We start from the raw sequence: 25,360 nt of genomic DNA on the forward strand, positions 1-25,360 counted from the left end.
GCCTCCCAGAGTGCTAGGATTACAGGCGTGAGCCACTGCGCCCGGCCAGTTTTTTCTAATTTTAATTAAAATTTTTTTTTTACTTTTTAAACTTTTTTGTTAAAAACTAAGAAACATACACATATTTACCTAGGCCTACACATGTTCCATATCACCAATATCACTGTCTTCCATGTCCCCATCTTGTCCCATTCGAAGGTCTTCAGGGTCAATAACATGCATGGAGCTGTCATTTCCTATGTTAATGGTTTCTGGAATACCTCCTGAAGGACCTGCCTAAGGCTGTTTTACAGTGCACTTTTTGCAGTAAGTAAGGGAGTACACTCTAAAATAATAATCAAAAGTATAAGGCTGAGGCCGGGCGCGGTGGCTCACGCCTGTAATCCTAGCTCTCTGGGAGGCCGAGGCGGGCGGATTGTTTGAGCTCAGGAGTTCAAAACCAGCCTGAGCAAGAGCAAGACCCCGTCGCTACTAAAAATAGAAAGAAATTAATCGGACAACTAAAAATATATAGAAAAAATTAGCCGGGCATGGTGGCGCATGCCTGTAATCCCAGCTACTCAGGAAGCTGAGGCAGGAGAATCGCTTCAGTCCAGGAGTTGGAGGTTGCTGTGAGCTAGGCTGACGCCACGGCACTCTAGCCCGGGCAAAAGAGTGAGACTGTCTCAAAAAAAAAAAAAAAATGTATAGTATAGTAAATACATAAAGCAGTAACATAGCCATTTATTACCATTATCGAATGTTCTGTACTGTACGTAATTGTGTGTGCTACGCTTTTATACAACTGGCAGTGCAGCCGGTTTGCGTGCACCAGCATCCGCACGAGTGAGTAACGCATTGCATCGCAGCGTTACAACAGCGAGGATGTCATTGGGCAACAGGAAGTTTTCTGCTCCGTTATAATTTTATGGAACAACTACTGCACATGCAGTTCCTCTTTGACTGAGCATTGCTGTGCAGTGCATGACTGTGTATATTTTATCAGAACAAAAAGTAAGACAAAAAATTTCAAGTCAATATCCCAACTTTACACCTTAAGGAACTAGAAAAAGAACAAACTAAACCGAAAGCCAGGAGAAGCTAGAAAATAATAAAAATTAGAGCAGAGATAAACAAAATAAGGAATTGAAAAAAATACAGAATCAACAAAACCAAAAGTGAGGGTGGCCTGGGAATCCCATGCTCGTGGCTGGCAACTGAAGTGAGGGCAGTCTTGAGAGCTGTGCCCTTACCCCGTGAAGTCTGGTCCAACTCCAGGTAGTTGGTATCAGAAGTCATTGCAGTCGATATTAGAAGTAGAGTGTACTAGAACAACCCTGACTCACAAATGCGTGGTTTGTGAGGAGAAAGACTGAAAAGGTGGAGAATGAGGAGCAAGTGATTCCTGAGTGGGTGGCCACAGGGTCACCCATGGTATGGAACAGCAGCTGCGCTGGGATCAGTTACTGGAGGTAAAAGTTACCAGTGGAATTCAGAAATGATTGATTCAACTCCTGCATGCATAAGGAAATGTAACTAACAAGAAAAAAAAGCTAAATATACAACACTTTGGTTATTGTTTTGGCTTTTGGTATTTCTTTTTTTCTTTTTTTAGAGATGGAGTCTCACTCTGTCGCCCAGGCTGGAGTGCAGTGGCACGATCATAGTTCAGTGCAGTCTAGAACTGGGTTCAAGGATCCTCCTGCCTCAGCCTCCAGAGTAGCTCGGACTACAGGCGTGTGCCACTGTGCCAGGCTTGAATCATATACTTTAAATGGGTGAATTCTATAATGTATTAGTTATATCTCAATGAAGCTATTATTAAAAAGAGTTCTTATCTTTTACAGATACATACTGAAATAGTTACAGATGAAATAACAGGATGTCTGGGATTTGTTTCAAAATAATCCACGGTGGAGAAGATCGGGGAACAGGAGACATAAGAGTGGCCAGCAGGTGGTGATTGCTGACGTTGGGTACTGTTCATTATTCCATTGTCCCCACTGTTACACATGTGTGACACTTTTTTTTTTGAGACAGAGTCTCGCTTTGTTGCCGGGGCTAGAGTGAGTGCCGTGGCGTCAGCCTAGCTCACAGCAACCTCAAACTCTTGGGCTCAAGCAATCCTTCTGCCTCAGCCTCCCGAGTAGCTGGGACTACAGGCATGCACCACTATGCCCGGCTAATTTTTTCTATATATATATATTTTTAGTTGTCCAGATCATTTCTTTCTATTTTTTAGTAGAGATGGGGTCTCGCTCTTGCTCAGGCTGGTCTTGAACTCCTGACCTTGAGCGATCCACCAGCCTCGGCCTCCCAGAGTGCTAGGATTACAGGCGTGAGCCACCGCGCCCGGCCCGTGTGACATTTTTTTATAAAACAAAAAGAACCCCATGCAATATTCTCTGAGAAGAGAAGGGAGTGTCACTTCCCTTGATAGGTTACTGTCCAGAGCCACCCCACCCCCAGCCCCTGAGCCCTCGGATGAGGGACATGAATTATTGAGGGGAATCTGAGCAGCGTGGCAGCCATGGAGCATGGAGAGGTGGCGAGCGCAGGGCCTGGTTTGTCCCAGGCAGCTCAGCCCCCTCGAGGGGCCCTCACTGCCTGTCCCAATCCGCATGCCGCGCTGACCGTGGTGGTAGAAGTGGAGCTGGGGAAGGGGTCAGGTAAGAAGCCCCCATATTCATACAAAGCAGCCTCTTGGGAGAGGAGAGGGCTGGGCCAAGTCAGGTTGGGAAACTGAGGCAAAGGTGGAGGGCAGGACTCAGGGATCCTAGAGCTCAGTTTCCCTCATGACAGCTGACACGAAGTCTACCTTTCTCAGGCCCTGAGGAGACCGGTAGCCCCACACTCCTTCTGGAGGGGCCCACAAACGTCTGCCTGCTTCAGCCAGGGACTCAGGAGACTCAGGTAGGGTGTGGGGTGCGAGTAGGGGCAGGGGAAGATGGGAACGACACTGCTGACCCCAGCCCTGCCCACAGAGACAGAGCTTCACCTTTGACAGAGTCCTGGGCCCCGATGCTGCTCAGGTAGGGGGGCTGAGAGGGTGATAGGAGGAGGATGGGAGTCCTCTGGGGCCTGGGGTGCTGACTGCCTCCCAAGTCCCTTTATTCAGGGTAGGCTGGGACAGGGCACCTGAGACAGAGGAATGTGCCTGTGTCCCCTGCAGGAGGCAGAGCAGGAGCTGCTGGCACGTGTCCAGTCTGCACTGGGCTCCGTGGGCCGAGGGTACAGTGTGGCCCTGTTACTCCGAGGCAGGGAAACAGAGGCGCCCCGACTGGTACCTCAGGTGAGTCCCCGAGGAGCCAGAGGGCAGAGGCCTCCTGAGGCTCAGGTGTTGCCTCCTCCAGGATACTTCTGAGAATCTCCCCCCACCTCAGCTGGACTAGGTGTCCCTCCTTGGGGCTCCTACAGCACCCTGTGGGCCAGGCAGGATGTCTCGCCGGGGTCAATCACGCAGCTATCGGGAGGTCAGGAAAGGAGAGTCTGGGCGGATAGGCCGAGAGTCAGGGAGGGGTGGCGAGCAAAGATCAGATCTCCAGGGAGGTCTAATCGTCACCGTTACAGGGGGGTAATACTAATAATGATAACAACTTGGAAATTTTGTTTTTGTGGCTTCATAAAATGCCCCCAAATCAAAATAGCTGCCTCAGATCTTGTCCCGGGCCCCTGGCCAGCAAACAGCAGGTCCCACTGAAAATGTCTACTCACCTTCTGGCTCTCCGTGAACACGAGGGCTGGTGCTTTTTCTGCCCTGGACTCCACGTCCCCAGCACCCGCACAGGGCCTGACACAGACTGCACCCGCGGGAAACGCTGAAGGACAGATGAACGCTTTCTCCACCCCCGTCGAACACTTCTCCACTTCAGCTGCTGCAGGCGCTGTTTGAAGAGGCGCTGCCCCTCGGCCGCTCTGATCACGTGCTTAGTACTCTCAGCCTGGTGCAGGTGAGACCCTTGCGGGAGGGGAGAGGGTGGGATAAGGGGGCCAGGGCCGTGGTGACGCTGAGAAAGAGCCCGAGGCTGAGAAGAGCTTTGGTCCAGCTTCACTCCCCAGCGTGGGCTTGCCTCTCCGACTGTGAAACGGCTGAGTTCTCAGTGCCCTATTTGGCCCACAGGAGGATCGCATGAGGCAAAGGTAGGGGAAAGGGTCAGTTAGTAACAGGTGTGCTCTTGTGACCCCAGCTCGGCCCCAGCGGAAGGACCCGGGACCTGCTCTCTCCAGCGGTGGAGAACCTGTCGGTGCTGGATGTGCCCCCTCTGGGCTTGTGAGTGTTCAGGGCCCACTGGAGCCTGAGGGTGCTTGTCGTAGGCAGGGCCGACTCCCCCAAGCCAAGCCCTTGGAGGTTGCTACCCACTGCCACCCAGGAGAAGGAAGCTCTGGGCTTGGGGTCATGCTCACAGGGCCAGGGTCTGCTCTGAGGACCCCCTCACACCTCCTTCCTTCATTGACATGCCCACCCCTCTCACTCCTCTCACCCACTTACACTTCCTCAATTTGACCCCTGACCTCCCTGTCCTGACTCAGTCGTTATCGCAAGGGGTGATTTTGAGCATCACACTGAGTTTCTCCATCTGGAAAGTGGGGCAATCCTAGCTATCCTGTTTCCTTCACTGGGGGATCACAGGAGGAAAAATAAGGTCATGAAAATAAGAGGACTTTAGGGAGATATACTGAGCCTGGAGCCTTTGGGATGACTCTTACAGGCTATGGAGACCTCCCTGGGTTCCGCATGCAGACGGTCCAGGGGGCTGGACAAAACCCTGGTGCTTAGGAGCTGAGCTCAGCCTCCCCTTCCTACAGGGTGGTGGAGGATGCCAGTGAAGTGGAGGTGTCTGACTCAAGAGCTGCCTCAGAGCTGTACTTGCAGGCCACCGGGAGTGATGGCAGGTGAGGACAGGAGGGTACCTGTTCCCCTTTACCCTTTAGACATTTAGCCTTAGCCTACCCTGTCCTTCACAGGGCCTGCTGTCTGCTCACTCTCACCATGTCCTGCCCAGGGCCTGACCCTCCTCGGGGGCCTGAGATCCGGGGTGTCTGGCGAGGGGCCTTGCGGATCCTGCAGCTCCCAGGAGCCCCGTGAGTCTGAGGGGCCTTCTGACTGCATTGGGGGGTGAGGTTGGGGGTTGAAATATGGATGTAAAGGCCTAAGACAGCATCAAAGTGTCTCCTTTCCTCAACTCCATCAGTAAGGGCATCCCAGAGCCCAGGCTAAGATCCTTTGTTGGCAGATGATGTGGTCAAAAGCAACTGGGTAGAGAATTAGTAAAACCATTAAATAAAAATACATATTTTCAACCACTGTTTTTTCAAACGTTGGTAAGTGCACCAAGGGAAGTTTTTCAAATAATCTTCAAGCATTTTTGTCTGATTTTTCAGATTTTTTTTGTTTTTCTACTCCTGTTTTTATTTTTTATTTCTAATTCATTTTCAACCACTTATATTTCTTTCAATCTATCAGACTGAAAACTCGGAAAGAACCTAAATGTTCAAAACCAAAATTGGGAAATTCCCAAGGAATCCTATCTTCATGTCCCACTTTACACCCTTTACTCAGTGCCCAAAATTTATGAAAACATGATGTGGTGATAGAAAATAATCATTTCAAACCAACTTGTGCAGTTTGTAACATCATGGAAACATTGCCAAATTCAGAAGCTCCTGAAAACAAATTAGAGAAAAACAAAAAAGAAGGGGAAAAGTTACCCTAAGTTCCATACTATCCTAAAGCCTTTCTTTTATTATGTAAGATTCTTTTTAAAAAAAACAGCTGTATTGAAATATAATTTACATACCTTAAAGTTCACTCTTTTAAATGTACAATGCAGTGACTTTTATTCATAGTATATTCGCAAAGTTGTACACTGACCATCGCTGTCTAATTTTAGAACATTTTCCTCACCTCAGAAATGAAACCTTTTCCCATCTACAGGCATTCCCCATCCTGCCCCTGACTCCCAGCCCAAGGCGACCACTAATCTACTTTCTGTCTCTATAGATTTGCGTCTTCTGGGCTTTTCATATAAACAGGATCAGACAATATGTGATCTTTGGTGTCTGGCTTCCTTCACTTAGCACAGTGTTTGCGTGTGCCACCACACCCAGCTAATGTTTTGTTGTTTTGGTTTTTTTTTTTTTGGTAGAGATGGGTTCTCATTATGTTGTCCAGACTAGTCTCTAACTCCTGGCCTCTAGTGATCCTCCTGCCTCAGCCTTCCAAAGTGCTGGGATTACAGGTGTGAGCCACCATGCCTGGCCAGAACTTCATTCTTTTTTATTGACAAATAATATTCCATTGTATGGATATACCACATTTTGTTTATCCATTCATCCATCGATGGACATTTGGGTTTGTTTCCACTTTTGATTATTATAAATAATGCTGCTATGAAGAGTCATGTACAAGTTTTTGTTTTGACATTTGTTTTAAATATTCTTAGATATACCAACAAGTGATATTGCTGGGTCATATGGTAACTCTGTTCTTAACTTTGTTTGTTTGTCTTTATTGAAGTAAAATTCACATAATATAAAATTAACAACTAACCATTTTATAATGTACAATTTAATGACATTTAGTACATCCACAATGTTGTGCAACTATCTGGTTCCAAGACATTTTCATCCTTCCAAAAGGAAACCCTGTACCCACTAAGCAGTCACTCTCCATTTCCTCTTTCCCCCAGCCTGTAGCAACCACTAATTGGCTTCTGTGTCTATGGATTTACCTATTATGGATGTTTCATATAAATGGAATCATATAATGGGTGACCTTTTATGTCTGGCTTCTCTCACTTAGTATAGCTCTCCAAATTGTAGGATATATCAGTACTTCATTCCTTCTTATGGCCAAATACTCCTCCATTACATGGATATACCACATTTTGTTGATCCATTTATCAATTGATAGAAATTTGGGTTGTTCCACCTTTTGGCTATTATAAATAGTGCTACCACGAACATTCATGTACAAGTATTTATTTGAATATCTCTTTTCAATTCTTTTGGTATTCACCTAGAGGTGGAATAGCTGGATCATATGGTAGCTCTGTTTAACTTTTGAGGAACCACCATTCCACAGTACTTCACCCTTTTATATTTCCACCAGCAATATATGAGGGTTCCAACCTTTCCACATTCTCACCAATATTTGTTATTTTCCATGTTTTTGATTATTGGCAACATGGTAGCTATCAAGTAGTATTTCATTTTTATTTGATTTGCATTCCCCTATGGCTAACTATATTGAGCATCTTTTCATATGCTTGTTGGCCATTTCTATATCTTCTTTAGAGAAATGTCTATTCAAATCCTTTATCCATTTTTAAAATTGGGTTGTTTGTATTTTCCTTATTGAGTGATAAGTGTTCTTTATATATTCTTTATACTAGACCCTTATCAGATCTATGATTTGCAAGCATTTTCTTCCATTCTGTAGGTTATCTTTTCACTCCCTTGATAATATCTTTTGATGCACCAGGTTTTGAATTTTTATGAAATCCAATTTATCTATTTATTCTTTCGTTGCTCATGCTTTTGGTGTCATAGCTAAGCAATCATTGCCAAATCCAAGGTCAGGAAGATTCACCCCTAGATTTTCTTGTAATAGTTTTATAGTTTTATCTCTTATATTTAGGTCTTGAACCATTCTGAATGAATTGTATTAGTATGGAGTAATGGTCCAACTTCATCCTTTTGCATGGGACTATCCAGTTCTCCCAGCATTGTTTGCCAAAGAAACTTTTCTTTCCACACTGAATGGTCATGGTACCCTTGTCAAAATTCAATTGACCACATATATATGGATTTATTTCAAGACTCTAAGTTCTATTCCAGTGATCTCTACATATCTGTTATCATACTATGAAATTTCCCTTTTATTCCTACTGTGTTGAGTATTTTTAGCATGAAAGGGTGTTAGATCTTATCAAAGGCTTATGCCAATGCCACACTGTTTTAATTACTATAGCTTTGTAGTAAGTTTTGAAACCAGGAAGTGTGAGTCCTCCAATTTTGTTATTCTTTTCAACATTGTTTTGGCTGTTCAGAGTCTCTTGCAATTCCATATGAATTTTAAGATTGGCTTTTCAATTTCTAAGGAAAAAAAAGCCGTTGGGATTTTGATAGGGATTGCATTGAATCTGTAGATCTCTTTAGGAGGTATTGTCATCTTTATGATATTAAGCCTTCCAATTCAAGAACAATGAGCATAGGGTGTTTTTCCATATATTTAGGTCTTTAATTTCTTTCAGTAGTGTTCTGTAGTTCTCAGTGTATATGTTTTGCACTTCCTTGGTTAAATTTATTTCTGAGCATTTTATTATTTTTGATGTTTTTATAAACAAAATTATTTTTTTCATTTCTTTTTGGGACTGTTTATTGCTAGTGTACAAAAATACAACTGATTTGTGTGTGTTGATTTTGTATCCTGCAACTTTACTGAATCTGTTTATTAGCTCTAATAGTTATTTTTGCATGTAGATTATTTAGGATTTTCTCTATATAATAAAATAAAGATCTATATAAGATTTCGAATCTGCCTGGTGGTGCACACAAGTTGTTGGAAATAGTCAACCTTTCCATTAGAATGTGATTCTGTCCAGTTTCTATCCCCATCCACTAATGCACATCTTTCTTCCTCTCTCCCTCTGGCAGAGACTGCCCCCTGCTGCAGGTGTTGGCTGGTGAGGTTGCTGGTGAGGAGGTAGAGGGCTCTCTGCCCTGGATTATTTCATGGCTCCTGGAAGGAAACAACTACAGTGGCCTACTTCTTCACCTGGACCCCCAAGGTGGTCAGGGGCAGGGTGTGGGGTTCTTTGGGAAGCTCTGGGATGTAGCCTTAGGCCTGCCTTACTGTCACCCAACTAGCCCCAGCCCCAACCCCAGCCCAGAGAGCGAGCCTGACCTTTTGGGAGGGCCAGTATTCAGGAAAGTCCCAGAGTACTTAGGCTGCTGAAGTCTGGGGAGGCAAGGGCAAGGTCAATAGTAAAAGCAACCCCTCACCTTTCAGAGGCCTTCAACGGCTTACCAAGTATTTTTGCACTAATACTTTCAGTTTTTACTGCAACCCCATGAAATGTATATAATTTACAAATGAGGAAAGGGAGGCAGGCCTAACTTATAGATGAGGAAAGGGAGGATCAGAGAGGGGAAGGGACTTGCCTATTTTCACACACCCATTAAAAATCAGGCCTCTGAAACGATATGATGTTGGGGATTTGGGGAAGGTCAAGGTGGAGGGTATAGATGAAATAAGAATGGCCATGAGTTGATAATTATCGAAGCTGGGTGATAGGTAGATGGATTTCCTACACTTTGTATACGTTTGAAATTTTCTATAATAAAAGAGTAAAAAAAGGGTCTGGCTCTCTGTCTCCAAAATCAATAAACACACATTCACTTGGCCAACAAGCTCCCAGACACCCCCATGTCAGGCCCCATGGAATAAGGAAGATAAGTTGCCGCAGTTCGTACCCTCGAGGATAAAGCAGCGAGGGGCTGTTTACCTCTAGGCCAGTTTAGTATCATGATGAAGGGCACAGACTGTTCTGTCAGACAGAACCGGGCTTGAATTTCAGTTCTGCCACTCACCAAGAAGTCACTTGACCTCCCTAAGCTGCACTTGCCTCATCTGGAAAATGGAGGGGGAGGCAGGCTAGATTAGAGTTTCTGCCTCACTGGAGTGTTGTGTGGATAAAAGGGCAATCCATGAATAGCCTTAGCGAAGTGCCATCAAGCATATATAAAAGCCTAATAGAGTTAGATATTTTTATGACTAGTACTGCTAATCAAGAGTAAAATTATAGGTAGTGTGCTTTAGAGTCCATAGGAAGGAGCAATTCACTCTGAGTGTCCTTTTACTAGGTATCTCCTTGAGTTTGCTCCAGGCTGCTCTTCTGGGGGCCTCAGGAAGGAGGATGGAGGTGAAACAGGTGAGACCCACCCTGTGGGATGCAGTAGAAGAGGCTCGGGCCCGCCGGGCTGGCCTGAGGACCCTACGTTTAAGCCTCCTTGAGGACACCCTGACGGACAATGGTTTAAGCCGGCTGGGCAGGGCTCTGAGGGAGCTCCAGGTGAGCAAGGTCAGGCCTGGGGGCACCTGGGCCAGCCATGGCCAGTGCCCACCTTGAACCTTCTCTCCGTAGGTGGTAAAAGCATGGAGCCAGTGCCCAAGAAGCCAGGTGCTGAAAGAGGCCAGAGCTGAGGGGCTGCCAGAACCACAGGTATGTCTTTTCATCCAACGTTTTGGGAGCTGCATTTATGTCTGCCTTCTTGTCTTCCATTAACAAGCACTATGAGGAGGCCCTCCCTCCATTCATTCATTGATTGATTGTTCCCAAACATTTATTGACCACCCACTACGTGCTGGGCACAGTGCTATCCAGGCCCTGGGAATTCCCTGTCCTCATGGAATTTATACCTTCTGGGAAGAAACAATCACAACACCATAATCAGTGCTCTGAAAGGTGTATAAACACAGGGTTCTATGGGGCACCTAAGTTAGCTTTGGCAAGAGAGGGAAGGAAGACTTCATGGAGGAAGGGATCCCTGAAGGAGGTCAGCAAAGATGAGTGAAGAACATTCGAGGCAGAGAGAATGACAGGCACAGATTCAGAGGTAAGCAAGTGCTTGATCTCTTTGGGGGACTACAAGCAGCTCAATTTGCTGGAGAACAGAAATTGAGGAAGAGTCAGGAGAGAAGGACTGGAGAGGGCAGCAGGGTCCAGGTCATACGGACTTTGTAAATCTATTGAGATGCCTGGACTTTGTCTTAAAGGTAGAAGGTGAGCCACAGGAGTATTTGAAGCAGGGAAGACAACATTGCTCCCATTTTTCAGGTGAGCACACTGAGGGTCAGAGAAAAGATGTGAAAGATGTGAGCCCAGGGTCATAGGCATAATCAGAGGCAGCAGAGGTGCAATCATAGTCCTTAGGCTCCTACTCTGGTACTCTTTCGTCTCTGTAGGCTGCATGGCCTTTCTTATGCGGAAGGCAGCGCTGTCTTCCATGATTTGCCACAGGGTGGTTGAAAGGCTGCCCACGTCCAGCCTCTCTTGATCCTTTTTGTCCTTTTTCATAATTACTTACAACTTGTTCTTACAGCCTTGAGCCTTGGGAAGTAAGCTCGTTAGCTCGCATCGACTGAGCGAGTTCCTCGCTGCTCAGTGCTTTAGGTGTATTACCTCATTTCTTGCTGTCTACAGCTTTTATCAGCTCTATTTTATGCAGAAGGACATGGAAACTCAAAAGGCTAGTCACTTGCTTGAGGTAATACAGCTAAGAAAAGGAGGGACTGAGACCCTGATCTGATTTCAAAGCCCTGAGCTTAATCCACGCTGTCCTGGGAGGAAGGGTATGGAATTTTCACTCCTAATATCTTCTCAGCAGGTGACAGATTCAGCAGCAAGCCATAGCTCAGGCCTCAAGGGGGAGCTCCAAGGTGGGTCTGGGATTTAAGGGATAGCTTGGGGTGGGGAGTCTTCTCCACCTTTGATGGGATTAAGCACATTTTCCTCTAGTGGCAGGAAGAACAGCATCTCTAAGACCTGGGCTCCACCAAAAGAATACTCACAGGGACTCTGAGGAACAGGTAATGCCTCATGTACCCCAGGAACAGCTGGAAGCTGTTGAGCGACTGAAGAGTTGTAGAGGCCAGCCAGTCTGCCTCCTGCTTACCCTGCCCCGACATCAGGGACAAGTAATAAGCTTCTGGCAAATAAAGGACCTAAATGCCTACTGGATCCCTAAGGGAGGAGCACGAGGAGGGACTGTTTTCTTACTGGGTTGGATTACGGGTATGGGAGCCAATACTGTCCCCCTTCCTCCTCGGCCTTCCGAGTCTCTGCCCAGGCTCTTCCAGGCCACTTTAATCCTGGATGTAGTTCTGGGAGTAGCCTTTGCACTCACGGGCTTATGGCTGAGCCTAGATTAATGCCACCTAGGCCCAGCAGGTCCCAGATATGGCCCTGCAGTTCTTCCTGGCCCAAGCTCGGAGGCAGAGACTGCGAGTGCAGCACCAAATTTGGATCCGAGAGAAGCTCAAGCATTTGGAACAGGAGGAGGTGGCAGGTGACCAGGTCAAAGGCCTGGAGGAGGTGAGGAGGGTCAAGTCGGGGGCCTGAGGCTCTAATTGACCCAGGCACCATGCTGGGGGCTGGGACCCAGCATCAATCACAGCAGACTGACCCAAACCCTCTCATGGCCCTCACAGCCCAGCACGGGATGGATGAGGCAAGTCGCAGTGCTAAGTGCTGTGAGGGGGAAAGTGGGGCTGTGGGAAGGAAGAGGTAGTCCTGACTCAGGCTGAAGGAAATCAGAGATAGTATCCAAGCTGAGGCATAAAGGTCAAACAGGTATCAGCCAGGGGAATTCACTAGACTCTGGGCTTCATAAGGGCAGTTAGTGCTTATCACATAGGACACTCAATAAACGTAACTTGTTTGAACCAATTAAGCAACAGAACTTGTGTACGTAGCGGTGGGTGGCTGGGGTGGAGATATGTTCTCAGAGAGGACAAACCTGTATTGACCAAAGGTTCAGAGGGAAGAAATGGCAAAATGGGTTCCGGGGACCGCAAATCATCCAGTCTGGCTGGAGCCGCACAGGTGCATGGTCAGAGGCAAGGCTAACAGACAAGTATGCTGCCCTTCTGGGTTTGGATTCTAGCCCTAGGAGGATGGTGAACTGTTGGAAGGCATGAGTCAGTCACCTCTGCTCTGTCCTTCACTAGCCATGAGAATCTGGGCAAGTTAGGTCACTTCTCTGATCTACTGTTGCCAAATCTGTAAAATGGCAATGCCCCATATGGTTATTTGGTCAGATGAGCTAACACACATGAAGTAGTTAGCACAGAGCCTGGCACACAGGTGGCACTCAACAAAGGGTATGTATTATTACTGAAGGCCTGTGAGGAAAGGCAGAGATGGCACCAGGAGCAGACAGTACTGAGACTCCAGCTGGAAGCCCTTGAGGCAGAGCGGGACGCTGCAGAGCAGGACCTGGAAGTCCTCTATGACCTGCACGTGCAGGCCACCCGAGCTCGGACATGCCACATGCTGCAGGTCAGTGGGGATGGAGGGCAGGCCTCGAGCTGGTTCCAAGGCTGGCTGACTGACAGGCATCTCTGAATTTGGGCACAGGTATTCCGAGCCTGGCAGAGGCTGTGGAAGGAGCAGGCCATGACCACGGAGCATCACCACCGTAGACGGCTGGCTGGCGTCCTGCAAGACACCATCAATCTGGCCACACAGAATCAGGAGCTCCAAGCCCAGAACCAGCAGCTTTGGCAGGGTGCAGACTATGCCGGGGCAGTCTTGCTGGATCCCTGCCCTGGGGAGAAATCTGGTGATCAGGAAGCCTTCAGGGGAAGTTTTCTCTCTCCTCATTCTTGAGGGTCCTAGAAGGGAGAGGGAGGGACACAACAACCAAGCTGATGCTCATTATGGATAATTAACAACATTAACCATGTCTCATTGTGCCAGTCTGTCTCTACTGCCTACCATTTCATTTAGCCTTTTCGGCTACCCCATATGGTAGGCACCATTTGATCCTCATTTCAGGGATAGGCAACTGAAGCTAGGAGAGGTTAAGTAACTGCTCAAGGACAGTCAGCTAAGTGGCAGAGGCAGAATTCAAATTCAAGTCTGGCCATAGTTCTACATCGCAGATAGTTGTTCACAAGCTTCAACATACATCAGAATTACTTAGGGAGCTTGTTTAAGGAAAAAGAAAGATTCCCAAACCCTACTCCCAAAGATTCTGCCTTGATAGGGCTCAGATAGGCCTGGGACTCTATTTTTATAAGCTGACCAGGCATTCTACCACGGAAACAGGGCCTGACATTCCTCTGGCCATGATTTTAAGACAGATGACAGAGGAATCATCAGTGAGGGAACCAGAGGAAATGAGAATTAAACCGACACCGGTGTTGTTAAGAGTTTTCTAGCCTAGAGTCTACAGTTTGTCTTGCTGGGCCCAGTATCAGGGAAATTTCGAAAGCTCTGTGACAGGGAACAGTCTCAGATCCATGGAGCTCCCAAAGAAAATAATGCCTCTGACAACAGCTCGGAGAAAACAACTTTTTCTTAGTCTAGAAGTTACCCCAGAATTAAAACACTCAAGACTCCAGGGAAACAAGACTATGTTTGAAGGGGGCTGTGCAAATAGAAGACACAGGACAATCATGGCTGTGGTTGTAGGAACCAACCTACACTCTAGAACACTTTATTAAGACCTTATTGCTTATGCAGTTAGAGACACTGATTGAGCTACAGAAGTTTCCTGTACCAGTCCCAAGTCACTCTTGTAGAGCTTCCTCAGGCTATGGGGAACTGGGAGACTGCCAGGCAGAGGCAGGACCCAGAGTGGGAAGGATGGCACCTCCTAGGAGCCTTAGAGTGGGCAGCGGGCTTCACGAGGGCCTTTGGGATGAGCAGAAAGGTCAGGAGTGTAGGCTTAAGCCAGGGCCCAGGGGCAACATTCCCTGAGATGAGTCAAACCCCAGCTATCTTTGGGGTTTCCAGAACAAAGGCTGGGTATGGGAAGCAGCACTGTGGATGGGGGAAGGGGTATGTCTCCAGGCATTGCTGGAACTGGGGAGACCGGCAGAATGGTCTGGGTGACGGTTGTATAATCTGTGGCAATTTATTGGGCTTTCCTGCATGACAGTGGAGGGACTGAGCATTCCTTATGAGGGAATCATGTACCACAGCTGGGCTGAAGCACCCAGCATCAGGCATGGGGGCAGTGGGTCTGCTGGGGTGACTAGGTAAGGAAAGCCACCTGCTGCCCACACCCCACTTTGAGCAACTGTGTTCATGCAGGACGAAGCAGGGAGTCCAGCCCCACCAGGGATGGGGTCATTTATCAGGCCTAGGTATTGATGCTACCCCAATTCCTTAGCCTGAAAGAACTTGGTAGGGTGGGGTGGGGTGGTTAAGAGTTTCCATAACCAAATCCACTCTTCACATCCCATCCCACCCACCTCCAGAGACTAACCTGGCTGCTCTCACTTCCCCAGCTTTCCTCAAAAGGCACTTGTTACAGGGCTGCTGAGGGGAGGGGAAGGGAGGCCTGGGAGGGGATTCTGATGATGGCACCCAATCCACAGGGTCAGGGGCTAGCGGCTGCCATAGTACAGGCGCACAGCCAGGCCAATGAGCAGCGTGGCCAGGAAGAAGGCGCCTGTGAGCTGCAGCCGCAGCAGGGCTGCTGAGAGCACAGCATTGACCACCAGTGAGCAGGACACAACAAAGAGGCGTGTGATGCTGCTGCCGTGCTTCATGACAGCTGACATGAGCAGTCCATTTAGTGCCTGGCTCAGCACTACGAGTGCTGCCCATCCTGAGAAACCCTCCAGGAGGCCTGGGCCAGGGCCACCACCAGCATGCAGACCTAGGTTCAGAAGCACACCAAAAGTGTAGAGGAAGAGGTTCTGAAGTGCCAGGGGCAGCCGCTGTCGCTTCATGAGCAGTTCTGTGTACACAGATGACAAACCTGAGATGAGGCAGTACAGGATGAGCAGCAGCAGTCCCAGCGGAGTGATATGCAGGGGCATGGGGCTGGCATCAGCAGCTGGAAAGGGCCCAGAAAGGGTGTTCCGGGGGTCTTGAAGGCCACCTGCTGCATAGCAGGCCCCTGCAGCCATCAGCAGCAGCAGTGCTAACCCTTGGCGTGCAGAGAGGCGGTGCCGGAGGCAGAGGCAGTAGAACAGCGCCGTGCTTCCAATCTTGAGATTGCTCAGTACCTGGTAGGTGCTGGGGTCCATGTAACGCTGAAGATAGATCACCAGGTTGTTGTTAGCGCCATAGAGCAGGGCTGATAGTGCAAAGGGAGCAGCCTGGCGCCAGGGTGGGGCCCCCTGGGGCCATGCTTGCCAGCCCACCAGGAGGCAGAAGGCGCACAACAGTAGCTTGGTCAGCTCAGTCAGCAGCACGGCTGAGGAGGGGCGGAAGGGCACTTGGCCATCCACATGGCACAGCGCCAGCAATGGGGCGTGGGCACCATACATGGCAGTGGACAGGAGTAGCATCAGGGTCCAACGGGCCTGCCTGGGACGGCCCAGGCCTGGTATACCCCCGTCCTCTACACTCATGCCCACACCAGACCCTAGGTGGCCTGTGTAGTTAGCAAGGGGCAGTGGGGATTATGACACCTTTGGGGGAAATCAAGTTATGGGGCCGGCTCCCAGGAGGGAGGAGCAGTGTACATTGCCAGAGAGAATACTAAGAATCAGAGTCAGCTGCAAACTCCACAGTCAGGCCTTGAAGAGGAGGGCTGGTGGCCCCTGAAACCACAGTCTTGGGACCAGTCCCATGGAGTTAGGGAGGGAAGGAGTCCAGAGTGCAGGATGACAAGCCACTGTCCACACTCTGCAGGAAAGGAAGCAAGGATGAATGTGGCAAGAAAAGCTGGAGACAGCAAATGGATGATAGCTGGGGAAGCCAGACAGAATGTCTGTGGTAGAAAGACCTCCACCTGCAGGCCCCAGCTGCTCATCCTGCCTCCCCCATGGCATCCACACCTAGTCGGGCCCCTTGCGCAGTGATCGCAAATAGTCCCTCAATGTCTTCTCCACGTTGGGCACAGCGTATGCCTGAGCTGCGTAGATGCCAGTGCAGGTGCCCACAGCAAAGCCCAACACTGCTGATGCCCTCAGTTTGGCCACCACATAGCCAGCCAGGAATCCCTTGAGGAATGGAGAGGACAACAGCGAGCCATCCTGCAGAGAAAACGCAGAAGGAAACTCAGCCAGGCTCTCCCTCCTTCTCTGCCCAGGAGCTACTCAAGCTGGGCTTAGAGCATTCCACCACTACTTCCTCTTCACTTTAGACAACTCTGGTATTTTCTCCAAAGATTTTTCTCAAGGTTCTGGAGCCAGAAAAAGAATCTAGGAGTCCTGATCACACAATCTCAGAATCCTGGGGTCAGAAGGTTCCAATCACAGAACCCTACTGCCACAAGGCCAGAGAAGCCCCTGAGGAACCTGAGCCCTGCCTGTTTTTCCACCTTCATTTCTTAGCATGCTCCCCGACTACTGCAGCCAAACTGACCTCCTCTCACCCCTCATGTTCATAATGCTACTTCCCATCACAAGGGCTTTGCATATGCTGTTTTCTTATCATGTTCTTTCCTCTGCTCTTTGCCTAATTAACCCCTACTCAAGACCCCAGTTCAAGTGCCATTTTCTCAAGGAAACTTTCCTCAAGGTGAATGAGAACAGACCCTCAATAACCATTTGCTGTATAAATCTCTACTACCCACTCAACACTCAAGAGCACATTCATTGGGCAATAAAGCCTAAGGTGAGGGCCAGGGTTGGGGGAACGGTCCCTACCTGTCCCACGCCAGTGTTGACTTCATCTTCTACACGCCGGTGCAGGTGCTCCAGCTGGTTCTTGAGAAATGCCAGGTCCTTAAGCTTGGGCAGAGAATCCTAGGAACAGGGAGAGGCTAGTTCCAGCAGTTTGACCCAGCCCCATCCCTTGTTCAATTCTATAAGAGTCTGGGAATTGGAGGGGTTGGGGTGAGCCAAAGAAACCTCTTCCTATAAAAGCTTCCTGAGATGGTAATGGTAAGTAAAGGAAGAAAGGCATTGAAAAGCACACAATTCACATGGGGGCCAGGGAGGCGGTGACATATGGGATGCAGTAAGTTACTGCAGCAGTAACTTACAACACTCTTTACAAGAATTTTACATAGCAAGCAGTGTGTAGAGAAGGCAGAGGGACAGCTAGGGGACCTCAGCTAGGTCTATCAGGGAAGCACTACTGATTCATCTATGAACTCCCTGAAGAATGTTTTGGCTGCTGTGTTCCATTGCCTGACATAGGGACTGGCAAACACTTGGTAGATGCGTGGGTGATGCCGACATTCCAGACGATGGTGAGTAATGGACTGAGGTAACTCCCTGGACAATTTGGGGGTAAACCTGATTTCTCCCTGGGCTTTATCCCTTTCCACCCAAGGCCATGCCAAACTGAATGTGAGTGACTGGATGCAAGAGACAATGATTGGCTGGGCGCGGTGGCTCACGCCTGTAATCCTAGCACTCTGGGAGCCCCGAGGCGGTTGGATCGCTCAAGGTCAGGAGTTCAAGACCAGCCTGAGCAAGAGCGAGACACCGTCTCTACTAAAAATAGAAAGAAATTATCTGGACAACTAAAAAAATATATATATATATAAAATTAGCCGGGCATGGTGGCGCATGCCTGTAGTCCCAGCTACTCGGGAGGCTGAGGCAGTAGGATCGCTTGAGCCCAGGAGTTTGAGGTTGCTGTGAGCTAGGCTGAAGCCACGGCACTCTAGCCCGGGCAACAGAGTGAGACTCTGTCTCAAAAAAAAAAAAAAAAAGAGACAATGACTGTGGGCAAGTGTGTGAGTAAATGCACTGAGTAATTCTGACCACGTATAAGCATGAAATTCAGTGTATGCAAGGGAGTGTTTGAATGAGGGTGGTGTGAGCGTCAGTGTGATTGAAAACACCGCGTCTCTGGGAGGGAAATTTCGGGGGCTAGGGAGTGGGGCAGAGTGAGGAGGGTTTCAGGGTGAATGTGTTTGAGTGTGTGCTAGTAACTGGGGATCGTCCTGGTTCCTGGGAGAGGACACCTGGGGGATCCCCGGCTCCACCCGCCTCGCCTAATGCGCCCCCCACGCCACCCCCCACTGTTGAGGCAGTGGACAGGAGCTCCAGAGGTAGGTAACAAGGAGCACTCCCACCCCTGAGCCGCTCCAATGTCGCTTCTCCCCGGAACTAAAAAGGTCACGGAGCATGACGACCACCCACGACTGCGGATCTCCCCCACATGTTCACTCACCTTGTCATCCGCCATCTTCCCCGCCGAACTTGTTGCGCAGGCGCAGACCCACCACCCTCATGCCAAATAGTGCGGACATCTTTATTGAGGGCGAAGGCACTTCCGGGGCATTTTTAGAAAGGGTGAGGTGCTACTTTCCTAGTGAGCAAACCCTGGCGGTCTCCGGTTCGCAGATACTTCTACGTGACCCCGCTCATCGAGGTCCAGGATGCGTGTGCGCGCGCATACGTCGTGGGCGCGATGATCTCACTCTTGCGCGCGTCGCTTAGACGGTCTTCCGCTGCCTGATGAGGTCATAGTTGTGGGGTGGTGTCTGCTGGTCCGCTGACATCCTTGCGCCTCCCCCGGACCCACGCACGGAAACACGCACCCACTCGGGGATCCAGCCGCCAGTCTACACGCACCACCCCTCGAGCCCGCCCCTTCCCGCCCCCTGTTCCGCCCAGTATTTGTGCGGCGCCAGCTGGCCCGGCCGTTTGTGGCCCAGGGAGGCTGGGCTTGTAGGCGCAGCCGCTTGGGAGGTCGCGCTGGGCTAAGAGTGCTGGCCCGCAGAGCCTGGCGGGGACGCAGCCGGCGCTATGCTGGGCAAGGATTACATGCTGGCCATCATTCTGGTCAACTGCGATGGTGTGCACGGAGGGGTCTGGTGGGAGGACTAGGAGCTGAGGGGGGACGAGGAGTGCAAAAGGCTACGGCAAGGCTCAGAGACAGGGTGGGGAATACGTCTCGGTGTGACGACCAGGTCTAAATGAACCCTGATCTTTAAATGCGGTATCTTCAAGACTGGGGAGCTTGGACCTCCAGCCTAAGAGCTGCCTCCTTTGGTATGGAAGGAGGGTTATGACAGGGTGTTATTCTGAACTCACAAATAATATGCACCCCCTCTCCAATCCTGTGTTCATGTAGATGACTTGTGGGGGGACCAGAGTCTGGAGGGGGAGCCAGGCCTGCCCCCGGGCTGGAGGAAGATCCGAGATGCTGCAGGTACTTACTATTGGCACGTACCCAGTGGTAGCACCCAGTGGCAGCGCCCAACTTGGGAACTAGGAGATTCAGAGGACCCAGGAACGGTAGGTGGAAGTACGAGGAGGGATCCTGAGCCCATGCGTGGATCTAGGCCTGCTGCCACACTGACTAACCCCCACTCTACAGGGGTCCGAGGGGATTTGGGGACTGCGGCCCCCCAAAGGAAGATCCTTCTCCAGCCTGGAGAGCTCACTGGACCGGAGGTAACAGGGATGGCCATGCAAAACGAAAGGCTTGGGGTTCCATGGCATTCAAAAATGCAGTTTGACCCCACAGTCTGCTTTCCAGCCCAGGTTCTGGACTCTGTCCATGTTTTGGGTTGTATTGTGTGTTCTTGGCTCTGTCTCTTGTTCTTGACTGTCAGTATTTTGAGTTTTGTCCGTTGTTCTAAGCTTGTCTTTACCTATGTGTTCTTTTCCATATTCTCAGTCCTGACCTATCGTGTTCTACAAGTTGGCCATTATCTTAGGCTTTCCCTGTGGGGGTTCCTATCCTGTGTTCTAGGGTCTCTTGTTCCAGTTTGGGGCTCTTGTTCCAGTTTGGGGTTCCAGTCCACATATTTGACCCTGTTCCTTGTTTGTGGCTTTTATTCTATATCCTGTGTCTGGGTTCTGTGTCCCAAATTTTCCTTCAAATTCTAAGTCAAAGTTTATATTAAGTTAACTTAATAGGTCCTGGGCTCTACCCCACTCTGGTTTTATTTATGGTGTTACATTCTGAGTCTTGTTCCACATCCCGTGCTCATCAAGTAGTCTGGGCCTTACCAGTGCTCCTACTGTAGGAAATGTGGTCCTCTTACTAGCTCTGCTCTGTTCCAGTAACTCTCTGTCCTGGTATGGTGAGGAATCCTACATACAGAGCATGGAGCCAGGAGCTAAGGTAGTGACTTGGGCCTGAGGGTATTGGGAGGTCCCAAGGGAAATACCTGGGGTGGGATTGGACTCAGCAGAGGTGATCAAGGGTGAAGGCAGGGGGTACCAGAGGGTTTCCATGTGTGGAGCCTGTGGCACCTAACAAACACCCTACTTCATCACTACTTACTCTTGTCCCTTCCTCTAACCCGTCAGTGCTTTGCAGTCCGCTCTCTGGGATGGATAGAGGTACCTGAAGAGGACCTGGCACCGGGGAAGAGCAGTATTGCTGTCAATAACTGCATCCAGCAACTGGCTCAGACCTGCAGCCAGAGCCAGCCCCCAGATGGTGCCTGGGGCGAGGTGAGCTGGCTGGGCCCCCTCCCCACCCCCGACCGCAGGGGTTCAGCCCAGGGCCCAGCAGAGGTAGTTGTCCCTGAATTGCCTGTTCCACATAGCAACTACCTTTATCTGAGCTCTAGGCTAGCCTCTGACCTTGGCAGGGTCAGAACATGCTGATGATCCTGAAGAAGGATGCCATGAGCCTGGTGAATCCCCTGGACCACAGTCTGATCCACTGCCAGCCTCTGGTGCACATCCGTGTATGGGGCGTGGGGAGCTCCAAGGGCCGGTAAGGATGTCTACATTACCCCAAGCGAGAGCTACTTCTCCCTCCTCCCCTGCAGGCTGTGATCCCCACTGATGCTGATCCCCAGTGGTTGAACCCCTGGACACAGATCCTCTGATGTGGACCCAACACTGCCTCCCCTGCCTGGTCCAGTCCTGTTTGGGGAGGGTGGGTCCAGCTCATCAGGGACAGACTGGGGAGAGACTGAGAGGTTGGGCTGATTCTCTTCTGTGTTCCTACATGCTTCCGGAACAGTGACAGGTGAGTGACGAGGTGCCCTGAGCCCTAGCCCTGACCTCTGTACTTCATCTGTGCCATATCCCTAGCCTGACTTCACAGCCTCTTGCAGGCACTTCAAGCCCCTGCCTCTAACCAGCCTCTACCCCAGCCCCATCTCTGCCCCTGCCAGGGACTTTGCTTTTGTGGCGGGTGAAAAAGACAGCTGTATGCTCAAGTGCCATGTGTTTCGCTGTGACGTCCCTGCCAAGGCCATTGCCAGTGCCCTACATGGGCTCTGTGCCCAGGTAAGGGCCATGGGTGGGACAGGGAATGTGGGTATAGGGCTGGGTCTGAAGCTTCCAAGGTAGTTGGGGAAGGGTGGTATTGGCCCCTTTACCCTAATCCCCCTCTCTCCATGTGGCTCATGCTGGCTGCATTGTGTTTTAGATCTTATCAGAGCGAGTAGGGGTCAATGGTGATGCCCCTTGCTGCTCCCCAGACCCCATCTCCCCTGAAGACCTGCCACGGCAAGGTATGGGGAAGGAGGTGCTGCATTGCTGCCCGAGGCTGCTTTGGTGAAATTTCGTGTGGGGGGGGATGTTCCTGGTTGTTTAGTACGTCTCTGGAGATAGGGAATTTCTGAGGGGTGTGGTCCCAGGGATCCCAAGCCCTGAATTGGAAGAGCATCTGTAGGCCTTTATTCTATTAGTACCAGCTCTGGCCTGAGTCCTGACCCACTCAGAAGGGTGGGGAAAGGGGTAATTGAGAGAGCTCTCCCAGGCCAACTTGATGTGTATGTTTATTTCAGTGGAGCTACTGGATGCGGTGAGCCAGGCTGCTCAGAAGTATGAGGCACTGTACATGGGGACCCTGCCAGTCACCAAAGCCATGGGTAAGGACTGAGGGGACTAGATGGGGTGGTCTGCATAAGGCAAGGGGAAGGCGGGTGAGGCAGGGTCTACTGTCATTTCTCAGTCCTCACATGGCCTTGTATGGTCTGGGATGTACCAGCCTTCCTAACTCAGAATTCTAATCCCAGCTCCAGCTATCCTATTCACATTTCTGAGTCCCAAGTCAGTGAAAGGGGTGTAGATACTCCCTACCGACCCTTTCTTTCTTTACAATTGGAAGACACCATGGTGGGCATGTTCCCCCAGGCATGGATGTACTGAACGAGGCCATTGGTACCCTCACCGCCCGAGGGGACCGAAACACCTGGGTTCCCACCATACTCAGTGTGTCTGACTCTCTCATGACTGCACATCCCATTCAGGTATCAGAACAGGGTGAAGCTGGGGGCTGCGGAGGGGTGAGCAGGGATGCTGAGGGGTCACTGCTTGCTGCTGGAAGAGTTCAGTGGGTCCAGCCAGTGGTTGGCCCTCTAGTGACTAGGCCTGGTGTGGGCAGGCAGAGGCCAGTACAGAGGAGGAGCCATTGTGGCAGTGCCCTGTGCGCCTTGTGACCTTTATTGGTGTTGGCCGCGACCCACATACCTTTGGCCTCATTGCCGACCTGGGCCGTCAGAGCTTCCAGTGTGCAGCCTTCTGGTGCCAGCCCCATGCAGGTGGACTCTCCGAAGCTGTGCAGGCTGCCTGTATGGTGAGTTAGGGGCAGGAATGGGTGGGTGGGATTGCCCTGCAGCTGCTCTCTACTGTTGACTGGGGCTCGAGATTGGCAGCTTCTCCAGAGATCATAAACCTGGGCTGACTGTGGATCATTAGTGTTTTGGCCCTCAATGCTGTTTTTAGTTAAGTTTTAATTAACTACCAATAGTTAAAGGCCAGGACATTTCACATAATAATTGCTATTCCTGTTTTTCTTAAAATACTAGGAGCTCTGGCACTGCATTCACGCATATAAATGTCAGCATGCAGCCAGAGTTGTGTAGGGGCTATGCCCTATAAGATGGGCATTGTCTGTGTTTGTTTGTCTCATTTAGGTTATTTCCTGGCATTTGTGGGCATTTGAGCATGGGATGCTTACACTCTGTTAGTTCAGTTCACTCATGCATTCAACAAATGAGAGTGCCTACAGGCTATCAGGCACCATATTTTTTATTTTTCAAAATGCAGCCATGCTTGGACAGGCACCATATTTGACCCTAGGAATTCAGTGGTATAGAGGGCACAGCTTTTGCCTTCACAGAACACTTAGGAAGGAGAGAGACAGACCAGAAATAACTTGTACACCACAGATTGATGGAGGAGGTAGCCCCTTCAAGGGTCAGGAAGGCTACTTGTAAGAGGTCATAGAAAACCAAGAGTTAAAGGTTCCAAGGAAGAAGTTAGCTAGGTGAAGGGTAATGGGGCAGGTGTGCCAACCATGGGGAACCTCAGCTGTCAAAGTGATAAAGGTGTAAGTGAATTGGAGTATCTGAAAGAATCTAGTGTATCTGGCATGCAAGGGCAGATATAACAAGAGACGATGCAGAGAAAATGGCAGAAACCAGGTCATAGAGGACCTTAGAGGCCAGGGTGATGAGTTTATTTTATCCTGAGGCACTAGGAACTACTGAAGGGTTTTGAGCCAGGCGGTAAAGTGAGGTTTGTGGATTAGGAGGACCACTTAAACTATACTATGGGTAAAAGATTTGGAGGACACAGAAGAGGAGGTAGGAAGGCCAGTTAGGACCCCTTTGAATAGTTCAAATGAGAGAAGACTGGGGGTACTTGCATTGGGAATGAAGTTGGTTTGTACACCTTCCCCTTGACTAGGGAATCTGCTTTGCTAGGGACTTGGTCCACACCAGTGAGAGATGGAGGAGAGGCAGCGTATTGGTAGGTGTGGTTAAGAGTACAGGCCACAGTCAGAACTAGGTTTGAATGCCAATTCTACCATTTTCTGGCTATGTGACCTTGGGCAAGTCATACACTCTGAATCTCAATTTCCTCATTTGCAAAATGGGGATAATATGCCTCATAAATAACTGAGTTATACAAAGCACTTAGCATAGTGTCCAGCCCTCTTTAAGTGCTCAATAAATATTGTTTTATGTTTTTGTTATTGAGCTACCTGGGAGTGCTATAGGGACTCCAGATGTGGCCAACTACTTACCTTCATATCAGACAGAAGCCTTGGCGAGTTCTCCGTCCTGCAGAAGTTTTCAGGGATTCCAGGGACAGAAAGCAGCTTGATCCTCACATTCCCCTTCTCCCTAGGTTCAGTACCAGAAGTGTCTTGTGGCCTCTGCAGCTCGAGGCAAGGCCCGGGGTGCCCAGGCCCGGGCCCGTCTGCGGCTCAAGCGGACCAGCTCCATGGATTCCCCAGGAGGTCCCCTGCCCCTCCCCCTGCTCAAAGGAGGGGTTGGCGGTGCAGGGGCAGCCCCTCGAAAGCGGGGTGTCTTCTCATTTCTTGAGGCCTTCCGGCTGAAACCTTCTCTGCTCCATATGCCCTAAATTGATCTGGGAGGGCTGGGGAAGGAGGCTTTGGGTCCATGCCTAACTCTGTCTATACCCCTTCATTACCCCGAAGCCTGCAGCCTCACCGCTTGGAGCCTTCTCTGCCTGTCCCTCTGATCCTTGGCCATCCTTTATTTATTGCCCAATTTATTGTTTATATGGATGACTGAGAGGCCCTGTACCACAACCTAGGACCCTGGCTCCCCTTTCCTTGGGTCCTTATGTTCCTTGCCCCTGTCCAGTCTTGGACAGGTGGCTCTACCTCAGCAACACTTTATAGCAAAATCAGTGCAAATAAAAATCCCTCAGTGACCTCACTGGGTGTGAGTATATTGGAACTGGGACAGGGCTGGGGGAGACAACCTGTGTGACATAAGTGTCTTTGTGTCTGTGCTTGGTGTTGGTGGCTGCCTGTAGTCACATGAGGGCATGGGTGTGATG

The 25,360-nt window shown here is 49.8% G+C and overlaps 3 protein-coding genes and 1 pseudogene across 4 annotated transcripts; 2 read left to right on the forward strand and 2 right to left on the reverse strand.

The window, feature by feature from the left end:
• Positions 1–1,278, reverse strand: part of LOC105824023 — a 5,070-nt pseudogene extending 3,792 nt beyond the window's left edge.
• Positions 1,279–2,509: 1,231 nt separating this feature from the next.
• LOC105824024 lies at positions 2,510–13,373 on the forward strand. The gene is made up of 12 exons (XM_012661357.1): positions 2,510–2,648; positions 2,807–2,892; positions 3,152–3,271; positions 3,852–3,929; positions 4,167–4,249; positions 4,786–4,872; positions 8,638–8,771; positions 9,847–10,055; positions 10,128–10,205; positions 11,925–12,077; positions 12,885–13,043; positions 13,122–13,373. The coding sequence occupies exons 1-12, from the start codon at positions 2,510–2,512 to the stop codon at positions 13,371–13,373; spliced, it is 1,578 nt and encodes a 525-aa protein (XP_012516811.1).
• A 789-nt stretch (positions 13,374–14,162) lies between these two features.
• On the reverse strand, positions 14,163–18,821 carry SLC35A4 (solute carrier family 35, member A4). The gene is made up of 3 exons (XM_012661378.1): positions 18,798–18,821; positions 17,318–17,416; positions 14,163–16,702 (listed from the first exon to the last, which is right to left on the reverse strand). Exon 3 carries the CDS (start codon positions 16,073–16,075, stop codon positions 15,101–15,103), a length of 975 nt encoding a protein of 324 aa, XP_012516832.1. The 5' UTR covers positions 16,076–16,702; positions 17,318–17,416; positions 18,798–18,821; the 3' UTR covers positions 14,163–15,100.
• A 410-nt stretch (positions 18,822–19,231) lies between these two features.
• On the forward strand, positions 19,232–25,237 carry APBB3 (amyloid beta (A4) precursor protein-binding, family B, member 3). Of its 2 annotated transcripts, none has more exons than XM_012661380.1 (13): positions 19,232–19,424; positions 19,704–19,867; positions 19,950–20,026; positions 20,642–20,702; positions 20,891–21,037; positions 21,178–21,305; positions 21,558–21,563; positions 21,691–21,826; positions 21,969–22,053; positions 22,330–22,413; positions 22,679–22,794; positions 22,929–23,120; positions 24,680–25,237. In XM_012661380.1, exons 1-13 carry the CDS (start codon positions 19,376–19,378, stop codon positions 24,914–24,916), a joined length of 1,482 nt encoding a protein of 493 aa, XP_012516834.1. In that variant the 5' UTR covers positions 19,232–19,375; the 3' UTR covers positions 24,917–25,237. The 2 variants fall into 2 exon arrangements, with proteins under 2 accessions (XP_012516834.1, XP_012516833.1); XM_012661379.1 differs by having other exon boundaries at positions 21,712–21,826.
• The last annotated feature ends 123 nt before the right edge of the window (positions 25,238–25,360 follow it).

This window comes from Propithecus coquereli, unplaced genomic scaffold (genome assembly GCF_000956105.1).
Source record: "Propithecus coquereli isolate 6110/MARCELLA unplaced genomic scaffold, Pcoq_1.0 Scaffold709, whole genome shotgun sequence".
NCBI lineage: Eukaryota > Metazoa > Chordata > Mammalia > Primates > Indriidae > Propithecus > Propithecus coquereli.

Coding starts and splice junctions, on each gene's coding strand:
- APBB3 (XM_012661380.1), top strand. CDS start 19,376: ATGCTGGGCAAGGATTACATGCTGGCCATCATTCTGGTCAACTGCGAT. Junction 19,868..19,949: donor ATTCAGAGGACCCAGGAACG/GTAGGTGGAAGT, acceptor CCCACTCTACAG/GGGTCCGAGGGGATTTGGGG. Junction 22,414..22,678: donor GCCAGTCACCAAAGCCATGG/GTAAGGACTGAG, acceptor ATGTTCCCCCAG/GCATGGATGTACTGAACGAG.
- SLC35A4 (XM_012661378.1), bottom strand. CDS start 16,075: ATGAGTGTAGAGGACGGGGGTATACCAGGCCTGGGCCGTCCCAGGCAG.
- LOC105824024 (XM_012661357.1), top strand. CDS start 2,510: ATGGAGCATGGAGAGGTGGCGAGCGCAGGGCCTGGTTTGTCCCAGGCA. Junction 10,206..11,924: donor AGGGGCTGCCAGAACCACAG/GTATGTCTTTTC, acceptor AATGCCACCTAG/GCCCAGCAGGTCCCAGATAT. Junction 12,078..12,884: donor AGGTCAAAGGCCTGGAGGAG/GTGAGGAGGGTC, acceptor TTATTACTGAAG/GCCTGTGAGGAAAGGCAGAG.